The sequence below is a fragment of the Uloborus diversus genome, chromosome 4, assembly GCF_026930045.1.
Source record: "Uloborus diversus isolate 005 chromosome 4, Udiv.v.3.1, whole genome shotgun sequence".
NCBI classification, from domain to species: Eukaryota; Metazoa; Arthropoda; class Arachnida; order Araneae; family Uloboridae; genus Uloborus; species Uloborus diversus.
Window position 1 is genome coordinate 137,883,428 of NC_072734.1, and position 22,117 is coordinate 137,905,544.

The following is a 22,117-nucleotide window of genomic DNA, read 5'->3' on the forward strand; positions in this document are numbered from 1 at the left end:
AAAAGGTTAGAACAACATTATGATTTCACAATTTATGTTTATTATTACTGTGCTTCTTCTTAAGTGGTACGACAGCCCCGGGTGGGCCGTGGCCATTTCAGGAATTCATTGATTACTGATAGCTTGTTTTAATCTCCCTAGAAAGGAAATATAGCGTGTTAGCATTCTTTTGAAAAATATTACTTATAAAGTACGGTTATGAAAATAAGTAATTTTATTGTCGCTGCATCATTTGATGTCTTTCTTATTTAAAGGTTGAGTCCGGTTCCGGGCCATTTCCTTGAAACTCAAAAGTAAACAAGAATGAAAACCAAAGTTATTCCCTTCTGTTCAAAATACGCATTAAATCAATTCCATATATGATTGTGTGTGTAATTAATGTCAAATTATGACTGCTTCTATTTATATTTCTAAGTAATAAAATTGGCTATTTTTAGCTTGTACACCCCCGATTCAGAAATATCTTGTTCTGCTATTAGAAAAGACATATAAAGAATGAATGCACGCAGTCGACAAACGTCGCAGATTCTCAAGAAAGGACTATTTCTTAATTGAGGCGGAAATTTTTTTTAAATAAGTAAAAAATCTTAAATTCTTGAGAATAAATTTGTACTGTATTTCACGGATTCTGGCGGATATAGTCCGTATGTAACAGGTATTTGTAACTTTAAGCTCGGCATCTTTTTTTTTTTTTTGAATTTTTACGAATGATCTAATTTTGATTTATTTTGCAATATATTTTTTGAAGCATTTTAAACCTGCATCGAATAGGGCTGAATTCTTTTCCTGTGCTAATGCGTAGTAACAGTTAATAAGCAAACCCATCTTAGTTACAGCTCTTATTGTAAAAAAGTGGTGCATACACGTACGTCAGGGTTTTAAGAATAGCTTATCAAAGAATACAATTGCATTGCAGTTCTTTGTAATCATAGCTGAAATTCTACTAAAAGAAGCGAAAGAACCCTACATTTCCCTCAACTTAGTTTTAACTTTTATACATAAATGGCTTAAAGTTTGCCTAAAATGATAAAATCTAACAAAAATTGGAAGGCAATACTGGAGCTTAGCGGCTCGGCCCCTGTGAGCTCCTATGCGAATTTAACTCTGTTTTCCAAGTTACGTTTGTGCTACGACTTTTATAGCAATATTTGTTACAAACACTATGTTGGTTTTTTCTCATTAATTTTTTTTCATACAAAAATAAATGTTTTACAATACCTTGTAATGTCAGTAGAAATTGAGCCTTCGATCGGTTGAGGATGCAAATTTTTCTACCAGATTGTCAAGCTCGTTGGGCTCCATCAATTGTGCTGTAACCTCCTGTTCAACAGCCATTAACGCTAATCCGCTTAATCTGTCCTGCCCCATAGTAGTCCTCAAATATGTTTTTAGACGGCGAAGAGTGGAAAACGATCGTTCTGCGTTTGCTGTAGTGATAGGCCATGACCGTGCTACTTCAAGCAGCTCCAAAATAGAAGGGATACTAGTTGATAAGTTGTGTTTCAGGAATGAATTTACAAATTCTGATAGAGTGGGAGACAGATTGTTGAAGTTTAATTTTGCATAGTTGTGATAAAATCGGAGCTGTGTGGTAACCTCAAATTTCATTTTGTAAAATTCTTTAATGCGATCTGCAGAGGACTCATTTAAGGGATCTTTTAAATTGAGAAGTATGTCTGAAATAACTTTGATTTTACTATAATCATTTTCAGAAAATCTCTGTCTTAAATTGAAGAGGGTAGTGTCTAATCCTTGGTAGTAAATATTAACTTTGTATGCCTCTTCTGTAGAAGTAGGAAAAAATGCCGATTGGAAATTTCCATCGTCAAGTCTTCTTGGCACTTTTCTTTTCCGGTGGAGGTGTGGTTGTCTAATTTCGAAACCGTCAGAAGAGAGTTTGTTGCATACATCCTCAGTCTCCTCCCAAATACGCTTAAAATACTCATCATTTCTCTCAGATGATAAACAGTGTAGCAGTGCTTCGACTTTTGAAAAAAAAGATGAAATGTCCAATGTTATGCTTTGTATTTCTTTTGACAGAATATCAGTCACACTTAAAACACGGAACAAAAATTTTAAACAGAATATAAATTCAAAGTTCGTTACTAATGTCAGCAAGCCATCTGCTTGACTAGCTATTTTTACATCTGACGAATCATCGGAAATTTTAAGTAGTGTCTGAATTATCTCTTGCAAATTTTCTATCACCACTGATAGAGCATGATGACGAACTGTCCAACGTGTTTTGGACAAACTACAAAATCTTCTAAAAACTGAACCTTCACTTTTCTTGCAAATATTTTCAAATATTGCGAACCTTTTTGCAGATGCATTTATTAAGTTATATAATGAATTGACAAAGCTAAGAGCATTTCTCAGCTCCTTTATTTCTTCACAGAATCGCATTACTGACAAATCAAGAAGATGAGCGTGACAGTGTGTATAGTGCTCTTGGTTCTTCATCTTTGAATTTTGCAGCAACTCCGTTAAATTTTCCACTCATATTTGAAGCGCCATCGTATGCCTGTCCACGCAGTTTGCTCAAATCTATCCCTGTTTTCTGCAAATAATTTTTTATATTACGATGCAAATTTTCTCCCGTCGTCTCTTCAACGTCAACAAATCCCAAAAACCTTTCTTTAACTAAAAAGGAATCTGCTGTTTTCTGTGGCTACCTCACGCAAATACTGACTTGCTCTTTTGTGCTACGGTCAGTTGTTTCGTCGCAAATTATTGAAAAAGCAGACGCAGAATTACTTCATTAACAATATCAACTACAATCTTGTTTTTTATGATATTTATTATTTCGTTCTGAATCTGGCCACTCTTATATGAATGAATTTTTGAGCTCATCATTTGGATAATGTCCACTCCTTTATCTTTAGCACGAAGCTGTAGCAACTCAAGGAAGTTCCCTTTGTTCAGAGAAGACATTGTTTCATCATGACCCCTCAAAGCTAAGCATTGCTTACCCAAAAACAAAATAGTTTCGATAACAAACCTCAAATACGTTCTATTTTGTTGCACTTGCTTTGTATGAGCATAAGACAAATTGCCACATATGGTGTTACCACTAATTTTCTTCTCATTCCAAAACTGCAATGATTTCAAATGCATCTCTGATTTTTCATGCTTTCGGAATTTTTCAAAAGCTTTCTTCCAGTTCGAAACCCCTTTTCTTGTGAAATTATCTTCACCCCGACCTGATTTTTCACAACAAAATAACCTGCAGTAGTAGCAGAAAGCTGCATCTTTCATAATGCTATACTCAAGCCAAGGAAACTCCGAGAGTACCAAGAGTCTTCAAAACTTCTGGACTTTCCTTGACATTTCTGAATTTTATTAAAATCTTTCGGCTGAAAAGGACCAGTGGTAATATTTTCATATCTTATGCCATTAGCAGGATCACCATTGTTTATTTCGGTATCTCGTTGTTGGCTTTCAAAATCATCAGTAGGCTTTGATTTTTCTTCATCTATGGTAATCAATTCTTCATCACAAAATTCATCATCGCATAACATATTATTAAATTCTGTTGCTTTCGCAACATCTGCAAATTCCTCAGTGTTATCTTCATTACTTAGTAATTGGTTCGTTGAAGGCTTAGAGTTTTCTTCGATCCTAGCTACGAATTCACCATCATTGTTTGTTTTAATAGAAGACGAACTCTCTGTCACAGAAACTTTTTTGAAAAAAGATAAAACAGTTTTCTGTTTCAACATCTTGCAGATGAAGAGATTTAAGTTTTAAAACTCAAGAACAAGACAAAGTATTCATTTCAGAATTTATTCGATACTGCATGATAGCTAAATCTTTGGAGAGAAGAGATATTTTCCTTTTCAAGAATCGGAAGAGAATCGGAGAGCCGGCCGAGTTGAACTTTCTGCACAAAATGTTCCAACTCGGCCGGCTTTTTCTTTCCGCGAGAAACGTCTATTATCCTTTAAAAAGACTCATTTCTGAGAACTCTTTCTGGGAGGTCAATCATGATACTCTAAGTAGTCCCACAGGGACGATTCCCTGCTGTTCTGTCACTTGATGATCTCTTATTCTGTGATGTAGTCACTAACTCCCTTTTGATGGTTCCCAGGTTCCCATAACGGCACTTTACCTGATACACTGTCATTGTGATACAGGTGTCGATTACAATAACTAAAAACAGGCGGTAAATGGTAGGCGGCGGCTTTGGAAGCTTGTCATACTGTTGGGATCCTTGTGTTACCAGGCATCCGTAAATGAACATTTTTATTGCAGTCATTTATCAGAACTTTTCACATCGGCTAGCGACCGCACGTGTCGTAAAAGGAGCTTAAGATACTGAAGTTCTTTACGAAAATAAACTTCATAGTTCATCTTCGGAAGAATAAAATTTTTATTAATGAGTCGCATTATGTTCACAAAAATTTTAGAATAGTATTTAGAATGCATTTTAAATTTACATTTTAAGATATTTAACCCCCAATGAAATACTGTTTGGATGGGGATGGTTATCCTATATAGATAATTTGAAAAAAAAAAAAACAGTTACAATCAATACCGGATCAAGTCAAGGGATGCCCAGGTCCTTGTAAATTTGGTGTCTCCCTCTCATAAGAAAATTATCACATTTTCAAAGTAGTAATTTCCAAAAATGGGTTGAAATTAAAAAACTTACTGTATGGCTTCCCTAAAATTCTGTTGTCCAGGTTCTCGTTCCTGTTCCGTGTGTTAATCAGGCCCAGGTTAAAACCTCAAAACAATTTTGTGAAATTCCTAAGACCAATTATGTCAGCTTAACTTAACTTTTTTGAATAAAAAGAAATCTGACACATATATATAGTTTCATTGTGAATTAATTTATCACACGCAATGCACGAAATCAGCGGTACCTTGAGCGTCAAATAAAGTGCAAAGGAAATTCAAGAGCAGTTGTACCCTCCTCCTCTCCCCTCCTCAAATAATGCCGTTTGCATAGTTAAAATAAAAACTAATCCTTTATTTACTGTTATAATTTCAAACACATATGCATAATAAAATGGTTGTTAAAAAATGGTTATTTTAACATTTTTTCGACTTCAAAAATCTTACACTGCCTTGGAATAAGCCTCTTTTTTGATAACCAGTGAAGACATGGGGATTGCAAAATAGTCCGTTTTTAACAAATACATAATTCAAAACCCCTCACGACTAAAATGGGCGCATTTTTTCATCATGTCATATATCGTGCCATTTCTAGTGTAATTTTTTGTAAAACTTATCGTTTCAGTCGGTTTTTTCTTGATCTGCCTCTGCAAGCGGCGCAGAGACGATGAACAGTGAGCGAAGTTATTTTTACTTGATTCTTATATGCCGATTTGAAAGATTTTGTAATTGTAACAACTCCTCCAAGCTCCAAGGCTGGGGCTATAGGAAATTTATACATTATTGCTACCTTACTGGGGAATGTCAGCATAAAATGAAAGTAATAAGTAGCCGCGTAGAAACTCCTGAGATGATTTTCGTTTTAATTTCGGGACAACAGAGGCAACCAATTTTAGTAATAAAAAAATCTGTTCAGCAAGTTGGGGGGGCACGTGCCGCCCCCCACGACCCTACGCTTTTGGTTGGGGGTAGGGGGAGGTATGTCAAACTACATCCGGCATCAAAAATGTAAAAATCATAGTTCTCGGTCAGGGCCGACAAGAGGCCATGTCAGCCTAGTCGGAAAAAACTGAGGGGCTGTAGCTTGGAATAGGGGTAGTATTTTATAGATTTTATGAGGGTAAGGGGACCTGGAGACAAAACTTGCAAGGAGCCCTACTTGACGCACGGCAGCCCTGGTTATGTTTCTGTAACATATTACTACTTGAGATAAATTTTTGTGACTCACATGTTTCATGTCTTGCTATTTATAATTAACTCCCAAATGCAGTATTTTAGAAATTCTTTTGTTATTGCTTGGTTTTATCTTGCTTCTATTGCATACTGGCAATCTGTTTAGCACAAAGAAAAATATATCACACAACCTCTATTCCTTTTTATTTTCTGCTCTACTTATAATTGAAAAAAGTGGCTGCAATGATGAATTTAACTTATTCTTTTTAACTTAAAATACTTGTTTTTTACAAAGTTAGAACAATACTGTAAAACTATACAATCAAGTTCAAAAATATCAGAGACTGAAAAGTGCTGGAAATAATGTTGTTTTAGAGTCCTTGAACATAATTAGATGGTCTTGGAACTCCTAAACAAAGGGTGCTTGATTTTTATTTCTTATCTCTCGTTACCTATCTTCTAAATCTACACCATTTCTTTTATAGCCCCCCCCCCCCCCACTACACCCTCTGGTTATCTCTATTATTTTTGTAATCCAAATATTTATTGAGATGTTGAATAAGTTCTTGCTTTTTTTTTTTTTTTGACTATTTTAACACATGGTTCTGAAAGCATTGTCTATCACTAGCTACTACTTTCCGCCATCTTTCTGGCAGCATCTGATTCCCAGGACAACATCTTTTGAGGCTATCCAAGAGTAGACCCAATTTTTGGATCTGCAATCTTCATAAGAATGGAAGTGCTGTTCAGCTAGGCCATGTGTAATTGGCCGGAACAAGTCGCAAGTTGGATGGGTCAATGTCTGGTGAGTGGTGTAGTAGGATTTCCCACAAGTATTCCCAAGTAGATTTTTACTGGTAGTGCAACATGTGGCAGTGACGTCGGTTCTCTGCTCCTATGGCAGGCATTTTCCTTTCAATGCCCAGCCTAGTTGCTACAATCATAATCTGTAAAGATTTCCCTTGATGGTTTCATTTGTTTTGAGAAGTTCATAATAAACTATGCTTAACAAATTCCACTAAATGCAGCACAGAAGCTTGGAACCATGGATATTCAGCTTTGCTGAAGCATTTCTTCACACCTGGAAAGAAGCTGTTTGACGTCTCTCGGCTTCAACTGGTACAACATCCAATGACTTTGCTTTTGAATCATTCCTAATGCTTTCAAACGTTTCAAAACTGTTGTGTGATCTACCCCTAAGGATTCTGCAAGTTCAACTAGCTTTTGACATGACTCTTTATGAAGTCATGCTTTGAAATGTTTGTCTACGAACTTTTTTGGTGCACTAGAGTGTTTACCTTCAAGATCAGAATCGTTATTTTTAAAGCTTCTAAACCGGTGGTTCCCAGTCTGATGGCAATTTGACTCCTCAAGGAGGTGATAAATTTGTGAGAGGCAATGAGTATTTAAAAGACAAAATATTAGTAAAAAAAAGACGGCAAATATTGAAAGGGACAAAACTGATTTTAAACCTTAGAAAAAGAACCACAAGTTAAAAAAGAAAGAAATTAAAGTTCTGCAGCTCCCTCTTCGAAAAAGCTAACAAACCTAAACAAGGTATTTCGTCATCCATGGCCAAGTTTATGAATTTTCAAAATCTTTTTTTCTTTCTTAAATTTAAAGTGTCAAGTGTTTTTAATTCAACCAGATTAAAAGAGAAAAAAATATCATGAAAAATGTTCTTCTGTTATTTAAAAGTATATTAATGATCTTAGTTTAGTATTTTCCTTCAAATCCCTATCCAGTTCCTTTTGGAAAAGAAAGAGAAAACGAAATGCAACAAAGGTCTTTTACTTCATGGAATATGCTTCAAGCTTAGGTTGAATTATGTGTGCACATTTTAATTAGCAAAACAGATATTTTTTTTTTCTTTTTTTTTTTGCTATTTCAAAGTTGGAAGAGAAATTTACATACAATACACTTAAAGAGCCTTTTTTAACCCTCTAGTATGAGCACAGTCGTGCAGGTACAATTAGTAGATTATAAAGATTTGCATGGCATAGCACCTCAAAGTCCCCCGCACCTACCGTTTACAAGATTTATCAGTTTTAAGATTTACATGGCAGTGATTCTTTGTAAATTTATTCCATAAGACAATATATTTCTTGTTTTCATTCACATTTCTGATTCAGTTTTTTTTTTTTTTTTTTTTAAATAATGGAAATGCAATTATGCTGTGTTAATTTTGTTTTAGTAATGCTACTTCAAGCAAACACAAATAACTGAAGTTTGGATAGCAGTCAATAATAAGTTTTTGCAACAACTTTGTGGTGTTTTCACTACATTGCAAAGAAATCTATAACATAATACGTTTATTAATTTCAATGATAGTTCTTTTACAGATCAATCTGTCCAAAAAACACAAAATTCAATTTCTAGTGTAAGAAATGTAAAATTGCAGCATAGTTCTTTTTCAGATTAATTTGAGTAAAAAACACCAAATTTACTTTTCAGTGTAACAAATGTAAAATAAGGAAAAAATGAGCAATACCATTTATTGAATATTTTTATTACATTAAGTTTAAGTAATTAAAATTTTCTCTTTAAATTATATTTCTTTTGTCATCTTTTCTTTTATTGCATATACCTCACCCATTTAGTGGCTGAAAGAGAAAAAAACTAAGAGATTACTTAAAAACCAAATGTAAATTTATACTAGCTAAAAAGCATCAATTTACATCTTTAAAAAAAAATGATAATTACACAATGCACATAATTATATACAATTTTAAAATAATTTGATAAAAGTTTCACTCTCGAAGATTGAATGAGACATGAAATTCAATGCAGAACTAGAATCTGGATTGAATTTCAACAGAAAATTTACCATGTACCTTTTGGTAATGTATTGGTAGCTGATTGATACAATAAATGTTACAATGTTCAGAAACGTAAATTAAGCTTCGACAAATGGTCCAAATTTTTGCAGTGCAATTCTGATTTCAAGAAAAAAAAAATTTAAATTTTGTTGGAAGAGACTGAAAAATATAAACTGCTGTTGTATGATAGATGAACTCAGTAGAATTGATTTGCAAGGCAAGTGATGTTGCTCAGTGGAAATTTTCATCATCTCTGAAAATAGAAATTATAGCATAAAAATTGAGAATAGGAAAGAGAAATAATGACAGCTACTTTATGAGGAAACTAGATTGCCTCATAGCCAGGACCAGCTAATTTTCCAACTTTGTTAAGAACCTCTATTTAATTTTAAAGATTAAATATTTAAATACCTGGAAACTATTACAATTATTACAGGATCAACAGAAGGTTAAGTTTGAATTGTTAAATTTCAAGATCTCATCAGGTGCTATATTATATTTTTAGCACAGAGGTAACTCAACATAAATAAGCAAAGTGTAAAAAAAAGAACCTAATCAACAAATGTGCATACCTTGTTATGTGTCTTGTACAGCTGAGCAATGTTTTTTTTTACATTATAATGTCTCACAAATCCTAAATTATGTTAATTACATGGATTACAAAGCTAAAACTTTTACTCTAAACTTAGTTTCAGAAAATATGATTTTCAAAAAAAAAAAAAAAAATTCATGTTGAATTACACTGATCTTTTGAAGTGACATTGCAGTCTTTCAATACTGTCCCTGATTTATGTGAATAAATATTGCAAAATGTTATTTTTTTAGCTCAGTTGCCCCCCTGTCTTCTATCAAATATTTATGTTCTAACATATGAGAATGTTTGTGAGAAAATATTGTGTAAATGATGCCCTCATTAGAAATCAAAGGTATCTCAAAAGAAAGTAAGACATCAAAAATAGTGTGATAGATTTTTTAATTTAACACAAAAATTTATAAAGTAATTACAAAATACTTTAAAACATAAGTTGTGTGATTAATTCCTGTCCCTCTCCCTTCTTTTCTTTCCACATTATTGCTTTGAAATACACTTAGAAACGTGACTATGTGTGTTCTTAGTTTAAAATTTTCAAAAGTGTACAAGGTTAAAAGAATAGTGGACTTCGTTTAAGGATATTGAAAATTATTTTATGGATATTGAAAATTATTTTATATCAGAAAAAATAGAAGTTAACGGGAAGTGAAACTGAACTGGCAAAGAAGCAATTATTTTATATTTCAAAGTTGATGTTGCAAGGGTCAAAGTGGGGATTTCGATAAACTTTTAGGAAATTAAATATCACTATCAAAACAAAATGGCAATTTTTAACATTCGTTTGATTACAGACTACACCCCTCCCCTTCACTAACTAAAAAAGAAAAGCTACATTAGGTAACTTTTTTTTCTAAAAGGCAAATCAAAAGCAATTTTCAAGTTCGTTTCATCAAAAAATATACATAGTGGTAACAAAATCCTGAAAAAAAAAAAGCTTCCTGATAATTCCCCGATTTTGCTCCAAAAAATTTCCCCGATTTTAAAATTTTGGATATCACGCATGTCTAAAAGATAAAACCACATTAATATTGCATACCTGCAATTGTTGCAAGAAACATAGGCAGTTGATTTTAGTTTGAAAAATAAAAGGAAAAACAGTGGTTTTTACGTTAGAAAACAAAAGAGAAAGCAGTAAGATTAACATTGAAAACACTTTAAGACTAAGCTTTTTTCAATTAAATTTTGTTCAGTTCAATCTTTAACTTGTGACATTTGAAACTTTGCACTCAAAATGATCACAGAATTTCTATTCAAGTTTTTTAATGAAAATTCAAAAAATTTTATTTACAAGCCACACAAAGCTTAATAATAATAATCAGAAGTGTAAAAAAAAAATCCAAACAGATGCAAAAATATTGAGATCATCAGCTGTATGGAACAAAGAAATTAAAATATTATTAATAATAACCAACATGATTATCAGAACTTTTGAGTAATTTTTTTTAACAAATGAAGAAACATATATGGTTTGAGGTATTTTTTGCAAATTTGTATCATTTTTTATCGAATTTGATCTCAAGGTTTTGTTTGTTTGTAGCAGTTTTTAAAAACATTTTTAGAATGTTTAGCAAGTTTCGATATGGAAAAAGGAAAAAAAAAATATTTGTGTTCAAATGAAAAGAAATTACAAGGAGTAAAACTTTAGAGTTTAGGCAATTGAAAATTATAATTTTCCCTGATGTTTTGAGAAATTTTTAAAATACCCTGATAGTTCCTTGATTTTTTCCAGAAATTAAAATTTCCCTGAGAATTCCCTGATTTCCAGGTTGTGTTACCACCCTGAATAAAAATATGTATATTGCAAAGTGTCCTTTTTTCCTCTTTTCTCGAATGACCTTTTGAATAAAACTTACTCTTTTTAGGAAATTTAGAAATAAGCTCAAAATTTGAGGACTTTTTTTTTAAAGTTTGGACAACTCCTACCCCTGCTGTTGGCATGCTACGGTCAAATTTCTCAAAATTGAACATTTTAACGCAAAGAATTTAAGTTGAAACATGCAGGGGGAGGACTTGCCCCCCCCCTCCCCCACCGAAAATAGAATTCGCCCAAATTTATCTTTGGGACAAAAGGCTATCACATTGTTACAATTCTTTGGTAAACAGTAGGCAATTGGAATGAAAAAAAAAATTGCAGTAGGAAAAATACCGGTACACCTAGAAAAGGAACTCAGGATTCGGAATTTTTTTAGGAGTCTGAAGAAGTAAAAATGAGTGAGAGTATAAAGAAAATAAAACATTCTAGTAAAGAAGCAGAAGTCTCTTATATCCTGCTGTAAGAAAGGAAACAGCATTTCATCAAAAGTGCATGAAAATTGAATTGAATTAGAAAACTCAAAATCGGACTTAACATAAGTTGATATATATTGCTACTTAGAAAGAGCACAACAAAGATTTAGATCATCAAATGATACACAAAAGTACTGCAAAAGTAAAAACTTGCCTTTCAAAAGAGAACTATTTGATTTTAGTGGAAAGACTATTATTAGGAAAACTTTAACTTTTTTATGACACAAAATCTAAATCTGAAGAAAACATATAAGCAAATACCAAACAGCTAGTTTCACAACATCCAGAAATTGCAGTTTCAAGCTGATTAGCAAACATCAATCTGTAACAGCTGCAACAGAGAAGGAAATAGTAAACCTCTCATTAAAACTGAAATGACCTTCACACAGACCTACCTTAAAATTAGTTTAGCACACCAGCAAAGGTCTGCAAACTTGGTGCAGCTCACCTCATAATGTAAAGGCAAAAGCTGATGAGTTACCACACACCATCCAACTGTTGCAAAATTTCTGCAGTTGCAAGGGAAATTAGTCAAACAATGGAGTTAAGTGCAAGGAAAAGAACTATGGCCTTCCCGATTCATCTCTCCTTACATTTCCCCATGGGAGAATGTAGGCAACTGGGTTGGGGGAGTGACGTTACATCAAGATGATTGTGCTCTTGCAAGGTTTATTTTGTCATAGATCTTTACACTATAGCTATCTTGGAAAGTTATAAACCTACATGTCTTAAGTATTATATTGAACAATTCCATTAATTCATTTGAAATACAGAGTTAATGTGCAGAAAGTACATTATTGTCTTGAAAGTAAAGGTTAGTTAAATGTAAGGAAAAATCATAAAATGCAACACATTTTCTGGAGGAAGAACTTGAACTGTGTATTTAACAGAGACATTAGTGCATATTTGCATGAAATATTTTTAGCATTTTACTATTTAATTTAAAATATAAGTATAAAAATGAGCTCATTATGTACTTCTGTATAATGAGATTTTCAAGATAAAAAGGCTTTCAAGATGATGTTTTTATTTTTTTTCTCCACTAAAGGCAGGAAAGGTTCCTAGTTTTGTGAATTTTAAAAAAATTTTGTGATTTTTTTTTTTTTTTTTTTGAAAAATTTTAAAATGTAAACCAAAAGTAAAGGATATCAATACAGATTAAATTTCAAATTTACATACTGGTTTATTAATAAATGAACTTGTGAAGGTAAGATTTGGTTAATTTAAATTTTGTGATAGGTCTTTAAATGGACCCAAATTTTCTCCGGCCAGACCCTCGAAATGACTCCAGATTACAGAATTTAAAAAGGCTAGAACTCTAAAAAGGATATAATATATTGATAACAAGGTGTCAATAATCAAATAATATTTACTTGAACTACAGTAGTGTGCAAATTGATGTGAACACGACAGAAATTACACAATTTTATTTCTGTCTCGTAATTGGCAACACTTTTAAATCAATACAGCCGCCGTTTTGTTTTGTCAATGTGTCAGTCAGTTAGTGGTACGACATATCACGCTACGTACGCCGCACATTTTATTAATTTTTTTACAAAATATTGGTTTTTGTCCCTTAATCTGCACAGACGCATTATAACTTGCTTTTGAAAATGGATATTACTCCAAAAAAGCAAACTAAGATCGTTACTTTGCATGAACATACATCCATGACTCAAAGAGACATTGCCAAGGAGGGTAATGTGAGTTTGGGAGCTGCCAATAAAATTTTAAAGCAAAAAAGAGATACTGAGATGATTGAGGTGAACAGAAAAAGAAAATGTGGGAGGAAAAGAAAAACAACAGCAAGGAATGAAGCTTTTTTGATAAGGGAAAGTAAATTAAACCCTAGGAAAACCAGGCAGGAACTTCAGCAAGATTTAGCACAAGCTGGAGTTGTTGTTCACGATTCAACCATAAGAAAATGTCTTATTGAAGGTGGAAGAATATCAATTAGACCTCAAAAGAAGCAGTTATTGACAGCTGCTATGATAAAAAAGCGATTTACTTGGGCAAAAAAATATGTTAGCCGAACTATTGACGACTGGAGGAAAGTTTTATTTTCAGACGAGAGCCATTTTTTGGTACAAGGGCAACGGTCTCGTTACGTCAGAAGAAGTGTCAACGAAAAACTCACAGCGGCACATGTTGAGCAAACAGTTAAACATCCGTCAAAGAAGATGTTTTGGGGCTGTTTTTCTGATAAAAGTACCAGATACCTTGTGCCAATCAAAGGTATGATTAACTCCCAAAAATATAGAGACTTGTTAGACCAGAGATTGAAAGTGGAACTCGAAAAAGTTGATGTAAGCAATGAAGCAATTTTTCAGCAAGACTCGGCTCCGTGTCACGTGTCCAAGATCATGCGGAAATTTTTCAAGGAGAAAAAAATTTCATGCCTAGAATGGCCAGGAAATTCCCCGGATATTAATCCTATAGAAAATTTGTGGGCTATAATGAAAGCTAGGTTTTGCAAAATTGATTGCACCTCACAAACAAAATTGATAGAAGCTGTTATCCAGATATGGTTTCAATATCAGAAAACTGTAAGAAACTTGTTGATTCCATGCCAAAACGTGTTCAAGATAATTATTAAGGTCAAGGGAGGACACATTTCATATTAAATTAATGAATATGTAATATATTTTTTTTTTGATTAAAGAAATATATAAACAATAAATGCATTTTTTTCATTTGGGTTCACATTAATTCGCACACTACTGTAAGTAAGAAAAAACTTTAAAGCCTGCAATAAAAAAAAAGAACTATTTACTGAAACTTAAGACATTTAATATTCTACTTTCAAAAAATTTTACTATGATCAGTTTAAGTGAGCCTAGTACTATGATTTTTCCCTCTTATTATTCGAATTGTTTCGATACTTCCCTATTTTCCTGACTTTTTGGCCTTATTTTTAACCTTCCTGACTGATACAGGCTTTCCTGGACTAGGTTCCCTGGGAATTCAGTATAAATATGTATTTGTCAAAACCATTCACATATAAACAAACATATTTTTCAAATACTTCAGTTGAATATTGTAATCTTGAAATTTTGATAAAAATTAAAGTAAAACTTTTTTTTAATAATTCAAATTCACACTTTTCCTTTTTTAATCAATGAAAATGTGTTAAAATGTAGAAGCAGAAAATAAAGTATACAAACGAGAACAGAATTTCAATTAAAAAAAAAAAAAGTAAAGATACTTACTATGATGAAAGAATAGTTTAGTAACATTAATGGAATGAATTTAGTATGGATAAAAAGCACTACGTCTCCTATGCCAAAAAAAAAAAGAAAGAAATCATTTTGATTACATAAAGTAATATAAGCATAAAAGCTGATGCATGTGCAAAAAATACTAATTGAATACAATGTTTTTATCAACTTGGATGTAATAAAACGGGAAAATTTATCACTTTCAAAGATATTAGTAGTAAAAAAAATGCTCATAGAAATCCCCTTAGATCCAAAATTCAACAAGGCAAGTTGAAAGCTTTATGCATATTATGTATGCTTCTTGACTAGCTTTTCAGCCCTAGAGTACAATATTAGACCTGCCAATCTCCTGATATATATATAAAAAAAAAAAAAAAAAAAAAAAAAAAAAAAAAAAACAGGAGATTGAGTCAAAGTTTCAAGAGGGAGAAAAAACAATTTTAAATGATGTATTTGAGTAAAAAAATAGTTTTATCTAGCATGTCCAGTTCAAAATAGATACTTTTTTAAACATAAAATAATTACTATATCAGAGACCTAAAAAAACTCTGGTAAAAAAAGCATACAAATGAGATATGCTTTATATAAAACATTTGATTATAAAAAAAACACCAATACAATTTATATTAGTGTCATTAATACTAAGATATTTATGTCATCTAAACTATGATTTTAATTGTGTTAATAAATTGAACAAATATGAAATACAAGTTGTAAAAAGAATGACAAATGCATGGGAAAGTAAAGCATCTACTCAACAAAAATAAAGACAAAATAGAATTTTCTGCAACAGCATACCTCGAAAAGAACAATTAGTTTCTATTTCAAATGCATGTTTTCAGGGGGAGGGGGGAGGTTGATAAAAATACCATTTTAGCTCAATAGGCTTGCACAGTGCATAATTAAGGAAATACAAAAAAATGGTGCATAGAGATTGTTGCCCAATTATTTGGAATGTACTGAAACTGCATAAGCCTTTTTCAGGTGCATACGAGATGCTGTACAGATTTACAGTGCCTGTACAGATATATGGTGCCGTTGGGTCTTGAAAGGGTGAAGAAGCAATCTAATTAGTTTTAGAAGAAAATTTTCCCTTTACCAACGAAAATCTTGATAAATTCCAAAAAAACTGATGACTGAACAAATATTTTAAGAAAAACAGGAGAAGTTGATACTTAAACCTTAAAACGAGAGGTAGGAACAATGAGGAGAGATGGCTGGTTTGCTTTTTTTTTTCTTTCTTAATGAAGTCTTGTGATTATGTAGCATGAATTTAATACAAAAATTTCTATTAAAATGTTTTTAAATGTTTTAATGTTTGTATTTTGTATGCAAGTGTGGGGATTCAAAACATTTTTGTGTCTAGGATGTTTGAGGGTCTTAATCCTTGGACTTCATAAAGATTCTATTGAAGAAACTATACATTCAAAAACTTACTGCTCTTTCATACATGTCATTATTCCAAAAAGCTAGAAAGCAATATCACAGATTCAAGCACAACTTTCTGGAATGCAACCACTTGCATTTGTTTATTCCAAACCGTTTTTGATACGATAGCATTAAACACTTGATTGCCCCCTGATCCATAATTTGAAGTTATGTGGTGCTTGGAAGGTCACCGGCATTACATTTTTTACATCCTTATGTACAGGACAATTGGCTCCAAGAGCTACCACTTTTCTTCTTTTGACATCGAATATTTTGTACAACGTGTTTACATAGCATACCAGCCAATATATTTTTAACATTTAACATATTGAAAATCAGAAATACATCTCAAAGTTTGGTCAAGCCCATTTGCACTTTGTATTTTAAATAAAAATTTAGCATAATGGGAAATGGGAAGGAAGATAAATTTCATCCTTAGAAATTGTTTCTTTTTTGCAGAATTGATCATTATTATGCTTCTTCAGTTTTTGTATAAATCACCCCTCCAAAAAGTATGCGATTAAGTGTTTTCACACTTTGAAAAAAAGCTAACCGTTTCTGTTTGCAATCCACTGACCTAAGAATTCAGAAGATTTTTCTCAAAAATTCAGAAGGAAAAAAGGGAAAAGGATGAATATTATTTTCAGACAGAGAGAAAATCATCTAAGTAAGACAATCATTACTATAAAGTCTAAATGATGAAGCAAATGAAATTCAGTCAACAAAAATTGGCAAAAGATTGCTGAAATTTGGCGAAAATAGTTTTATGAAAAATTCGTCAAACCCACCAAAAAAATTTTCAAAGCAGAAAATTAATCAGGGAAGAAGTAAAATGCATTAGCCAAACATTATAAAAACTGATTAATTTTCGTAAAAATTATTGAAAAAATCACAAAAGCTGTCAGGTATCATCTAGTCTTAGAATAAACTTCCTCAAGAGAAAGTCCTCAAAGATTTTTCATACTCCAAAGGATATGTTTTTACATTCGTGAAACAAGGATTTTGGTAGTTCCCAATACCAAGCAAAAGCCATTTTTCTGTCCAATTAAAGTACTAACCACTTTTCCCACGTCTTGCCGATCAGCTTTATCTTCTCTGAGAGGAGTTAAAAAGGCAATATTGTTTAGCATTGGACTTTTCTAGTCCAATGGCACTGGTGTAAAAAAAAAAATCCATCCTTATTTAGCAAAATGTGTTGTTTTTCACATGGCAAAGACCCACTTATGAGTGTGGTACGTCTTTATTCTTATACTGCTTGGAACTACTTGAGAAGAACAGTCTGCTTTGGGAACAGTACACATCTTCAGTCTTTTCAAATCTGAGTTCATGAATTCATACCGTTTTAGGTAAAGTTTTTTTTTTTTTTTTTTTTAAATCTTGTCTAGAAGTATTTGGGAGAACTCCTTACAATGCTATGTCTTTTTTTTTTCCGTGACTGGATCTCTTTTAATACAATAAATAAGATGCACAAAATATTATTATGAAAAAATGATGCCAACATTGTACAGGGATAGGATATGTCCCACACAACTTGAAGCATGATGAACTCCCAAATACATTACTTGTATTGACTGAGTCATTAGGCTCTTTTCCAAAAAGATTTAAGAAAGGGATTTTTGAGAAACATCACGAAGCATTTGAGCGAATTCGCTTTTTGACAAAATAAACCCAAAGAATCTGAATTTAAAGCTTAAGTTTATGCACACTAAATCGCAGCTTTATTTTGAGAAATGGAGGAAAATAATGATTACTGCTCTAATTTGGGATAATTAACACATATAGATGCAAGAATCAAAAGCAAGTACAACATTATGATTCTGCAGTTTCGAATCAACAGTATGGAATAGCAATAACTGAGATGAAGACAAATGCAGGCCCGGCTCTTGAAGTAGGCAATCTGTGCCCCTAGGGCATCAGGTTTTAGGGGCGGCAAATTTCATGATGGCAAAAAAAAAGACAAAAAAAAATGATAAACGCAAATTTGTTCCCCAGTTGTTGTTTTTTTTTCTTTGCAGCAATACGCGAGAGTATGCTCAATGATTTAAAAATTATTTTTTATATAATTAAGAGGAGGGGACGCACTTGTCAACATCGCCTGGGATGGCAAAACTGCTAGGGCCGGCTCTGGGCATATGCCCTATTACTGAAGCTGAGTGGTTGCTAAAATCAATTTAGCGCTCAATGAGAGTCTGCAAGCTTAGTGCGGCTCATGTGTGAAAGTAAAAGCTTTGGTAAATCGGCCATAAGTTACTGCCCCATGGCTAAGGCAGAACTACAAGCGTAAATTAACAGCCTGATTATGACATTCAGATAATGCAGTTTCACCCTAATCGGGGATCAACAGTATCCCAAATAGTGATTCACTATGTCATGTCCACATATACAAATTATTATTTTTTAAACAATAACATTTCAGAAAATTGATACTTAAAATTAAGATACATAAAAAGAAGCTTAAGTTTGAAATTTCTGGATTAAAATGCAATACATAAGTACAAATGTCACAGATGCAACAATAAATTGAACAAATTATGACCATACGCAAAACTTTCCTACAGTATTTATTTTTATTATACTTATAAAAAAAGTGCCAAAATATGTTTGAATTCCCCTTGATCCTATAAAATGGTAAAACATTGTGACTTCTAGTTATTGGCCATTTCACCTGATCTTTTCACCTCTCAATTCTATAATACTAAATGGAATAGGGGCAAGCTAATGAAGAGTACAATTTATATTTTTGAACCTTCCTAATCATATATATTATTTTCTCAAAAGTTTTTCTTTTTTTTTTAATGTGGTCTTTTTTAATACCTTAACAAACGTCATAAGTATGGTATCATTTAAAGATTTTTTCACCAAACAGACAGGTCACATTTTGGCTGCTTTGTCAGAATCAAATGATATATTTGTTTTTTATTTGGCATTGCTTTAATGCATAACACTCAGAAATAGAGGTCCATTGGCTCAGTTAGCTAGAGTGTCTTTTTAATAATGGAAAAGTAGCGAGTTCAAATCTTCATAGACCAAAAAACGTTGTTATAACTTATTTCAATTCAGCAGAATTGGGATCCAAATTTAAATGAATATTATAATCTATACTCAGTGCATGATAGTGAAATACTATTCTGTTGCTGTTAAAATCAGGAAACAAAACACTTTTTTTTTTTTTTTTTTTTTGAGATATGCTCTTTTTTTTTTTTTTTGCCAGTGTGCAATATATATAAAGGGGCAATTAAATCGTCACACAATACAATTAGTCAGATGTCAAAAAGTGCAACATAGAGAGCAATATCTACCTAAATGATCTTCTCATAGGTCTGCGTCCACCAAAATATGAAGGCCTCGGTGATCTACGAAACCTTCCTCTAGGAGGTCTGTTGGTTGTACTAATACCAGGGCGATTAGTACGTTTTGGTAAAATCTGGAAATATATTAACAATTCTGCATCACACATCACATAACTAATTTTTAAAAATACTAAAACTCGTATCAATCTTAAATTTACTTGAACATGCATAAGTAAGAATATTATTATATGCAGCAGGAGAACCAAGATCTGGAATGCTCGAAACCACAACTTTTCTGGATTTTAAAAAATTGCAAGGACACAAAAGCCAGTTTTCCTCAGCATTTTATGATTTTATAAGTCATCTATCTATTCAATTTTCATTAAAAAAATAAAGAAGTTTTTTAATTCCCTGCATTGTCTTATGAAGAATATTATAAAATAATAATAACAACTTTTAATTTTTTAAAAATAAATAAATGAAGCTAAAAAGCTGAGACAAAAGCTTTTACAAACCTTTATTTGTCTTCCACGAAATAAAGACTCGTCCAATGCAACTGAAGTAGATACTGAATCTTTGTCGGCAAATTCAATGTAAGCAAATCTATAATTTTTAGAAAAATGAAAGCATTGCAATTTTTAGTATAGGTATTCACTAAGAATAAATCAGTATAGAAATCAGAAAAATAGATTTCTCAGAACTATACAATGTTTAACTTTGACTAATAATGCATAGTACAGGGTATGGCAAAATAGCTCTCAAATTATAAAAATATTTTGCGAAACAGAATGTTTTAGGTGATTTGTAAAAATATAGGAACATATCTAAAGTTTTGTTTTTCAGTTTTGAATCGCACATCAGGTAGATAAAGCTGGTTGTCTATGCACTAAATAAGTAAGTTTCTGACATTTCTCACTACCGCTCCTAACATAAAAGCAGGTGTGTTGGCAATTCCTGCTCGGATGTCAACCTTCAGACCTTGTAGGATCCTTAAGATGGTTTTCATAAGGCGAGATACAGAAAAAACTTCACAAAAAATCGCAATTTACCAAATTGGGGGGACAAGCTAGGCACTCCAAATTACCTCCTTGAGATAAGGCATTTTAAGAAGCATTTCCTCAAAGCAGCCAATGATGCCCTTGAAGTGAGAACCATTCTCCTTTCTATTGTAACCAAACGTCTCCTAAGTCAACTTCATCATATTGCGGAGGAAAAAGGAACATTTTCTTTGTATGGGCTATTCAGGTCACCTAGATTCTTAAAACCATGTAAAACAAAACTTAGATATGTATCTACATTTTTTATAAAAAAAATTAATTAAAAAAAACCATTCTGATTCACCAAATGGGTTTCATTGAGTTTTAATATAAGAAAGTTATCTTGCTGCATTCTGTACTTAATAAAAAATTCAATCAAAACCTGTAAAAAAGATTAGTTCAAAAATTCAGTTTATGGTTGGTCAGGAAAAATAAATGTGTAAAGATATGTTTAGAGTAACTGTAATCTACGGTAGAATTCCAACTATCCAAATCACTTCCGGAATTTTTAAAAAATATATATCCCAAGAGAACTAGATTAAACTATACATTTTGTAAATGTAAAGTAAACCACTTTGTATATTTTGTAACGAATATATTGTCGCTTCAGAGCAACAGTAAGATATCTAATCCCAGAAATAACACTAAGATATCTTACTGTTGCTCTGAGGCGACGATATGTCCATTATGAAAATACTATTTAAAATGGCACTATGACTCTAAAGACAATTCCAACTAGATAAAGTGCAAGACTTAAAGGAAAAATTAAAAATAATCAATTTTTGTTAACTTGGTGCAAATTGCTAAATAAGAATGAAGTGTTCAAGCCAGTTATATTATTTCTGAGCAAATTGTTAAAAAATCAAACTGATGGTGAGTTTAAAGCAGTGCACAGAATCAACAGTTAAAATTCCACCCACCCCCCTCCTCCAAGCACTTAAGCTGTTCTGGGGACCAGAATTTAAGAACTAGCCCAAGATATTGAAAACACTCTATAACACCTATCTTCAAAGCTTATTTTTTTATTATTAATTAAAGTTGGTCCTTTAAAAAATAGCTTATATCTCAAATTTTCAAATATGCATATACTGTCAGCCCCGCTTAATCTGGTAACAAATAAATGAATACCCTGCTTATACGAATAAAAACCCCTGGAACCGAATATTTCCCCATACACGCAATGTTAAAGATACCCGCTCATCGAAGATTTTCCCCGGATAATCGAATAATATTGATAATCTTTCACTGAGAAATTTTGAGATTATTTTTGCTGAGAAAATTTTTGAATAAATTAGAAATAAATTAAGCAAGAAATAGTATTGACGTAAAAACATGAAGTAATAGTTTTCACTGACAACAGGCGAAAAAACAACATTCATATTTTATCAATACATTTAAGCTGTTCCATCAAATTTCTTTTGTCTTTGCCATTACAAGAAAACAAAAACGATAGCAGTAGATAATTAAATTAAATAACACAAAGAAATATACACATTTTAAACGATGATAAATAAATAAAAATTAAATGTAAGACACAGTAGACGAGGGGGGAGAAAGTGGTTTAGTAAATATGTTTCTAAAAGACCTTGAACAAGCTATCTACTTTTATAGACTTTTTTCAAAAAATAATGCAGTGAAAACAGATGGCAAAACA

General features: G+C 32.2%; 3 protein-coding genes across 5 annotated transcripts in view; all 3 read right to left on the minus strand.

Annotated features, from left to right (window-relative positions):
* Positions 1 to 1,227: 1,227 nt before the first annotated feature.
* On the minus strand, positions 1,228 to 2,406 carry LOC129220854 (zinc finger MYM-type protein 1-like). The gene has a single exon (XM_054855284.1). The coding sequence runs from the start codon at positions 2,404 to 2,406 to the stop codon at positions 1,228 to 1,230; it is 1,179 nt and encodes a 392-aa protein (XP_054711259.1).
* A 10-nt stretch (positions 2,407 to 2,416) lies between these two features.
* Positions 2,417 to 3,258, minus strand: LOC129220855 (zinc finger MYM-type protein 1-like). Its single transcript, XM_054855285.1, has 2 exons — positions 2,758 to 3,258; positions 2,417 to 2,560 (listed from the first exon to the last, which is right to left on the minus strand). The coding sequence occupies exons 1-2, from the start codon at positions 3,256 to 3,258 to the stop codon at positions 2,417 to 2,419; spliced, it is 645 nt and encodes a 214-aa protein (XP_054711260.1).
* A 4,818-nt stretch (positions 3,259 to 8,076) lies between these two features.
* The window catches only part of LOC129219790 (polyadenylate-binding protein 2-like), a 28,113-nt gene continuing 14,072 nt past the window's right edge, over positions 8,077 to 22,117 (minus strand). Inside the window, exons 6-9 of one of the 3 annotated variants that reach the window (XM_054854090.1) lie at positions 19,942 to 20,029; positions 19,436 to 19,560; positions 14,700 to 14,767; positions 8,078 to 8,396 (exon numbers count right to left, since the gene is read on the minus strand). In XM_054854090.1, coding sequence (XP_054710065.1) covers positions 14,740 to 14,767; positions 19,436 to 19,560; positions 19,942 to 20,029 — 241 coding nt within the window. In that variant the 3' untranslated portion in view covers positions 8,078 to 8,396; positions 14,700 to 14,739. The other 2 variants (XM_054854091.1, XM_054854092.1) reach the window with 2 other exon arrangements.

Excerpts from the sequence above, each read along its gene's own strand:
- LOC129220855 (XM_054855285.1), bottom strand. The coding sequence starts at position 3,258 with ATGAAAGATGCAGCTTTCTGCTACTACTGCAGGTTATTTTGTTGTGAA. Across the intron at positions 2,561-2,757 it reads TAGTTGATATTGTTAATGAA|AAAACAGGGATAGATTTGAG; the intron begins GTAATTCTGCGT and ends AATTATTTGCAG.
- LOC129220854 (XM_054855284.1), bottom strand. The coding sequence starts at position 2,406 with ATGCGATTCTGTGAAGAAATAAAGGAGCTGAGAAATGCTCTTAGCTTT.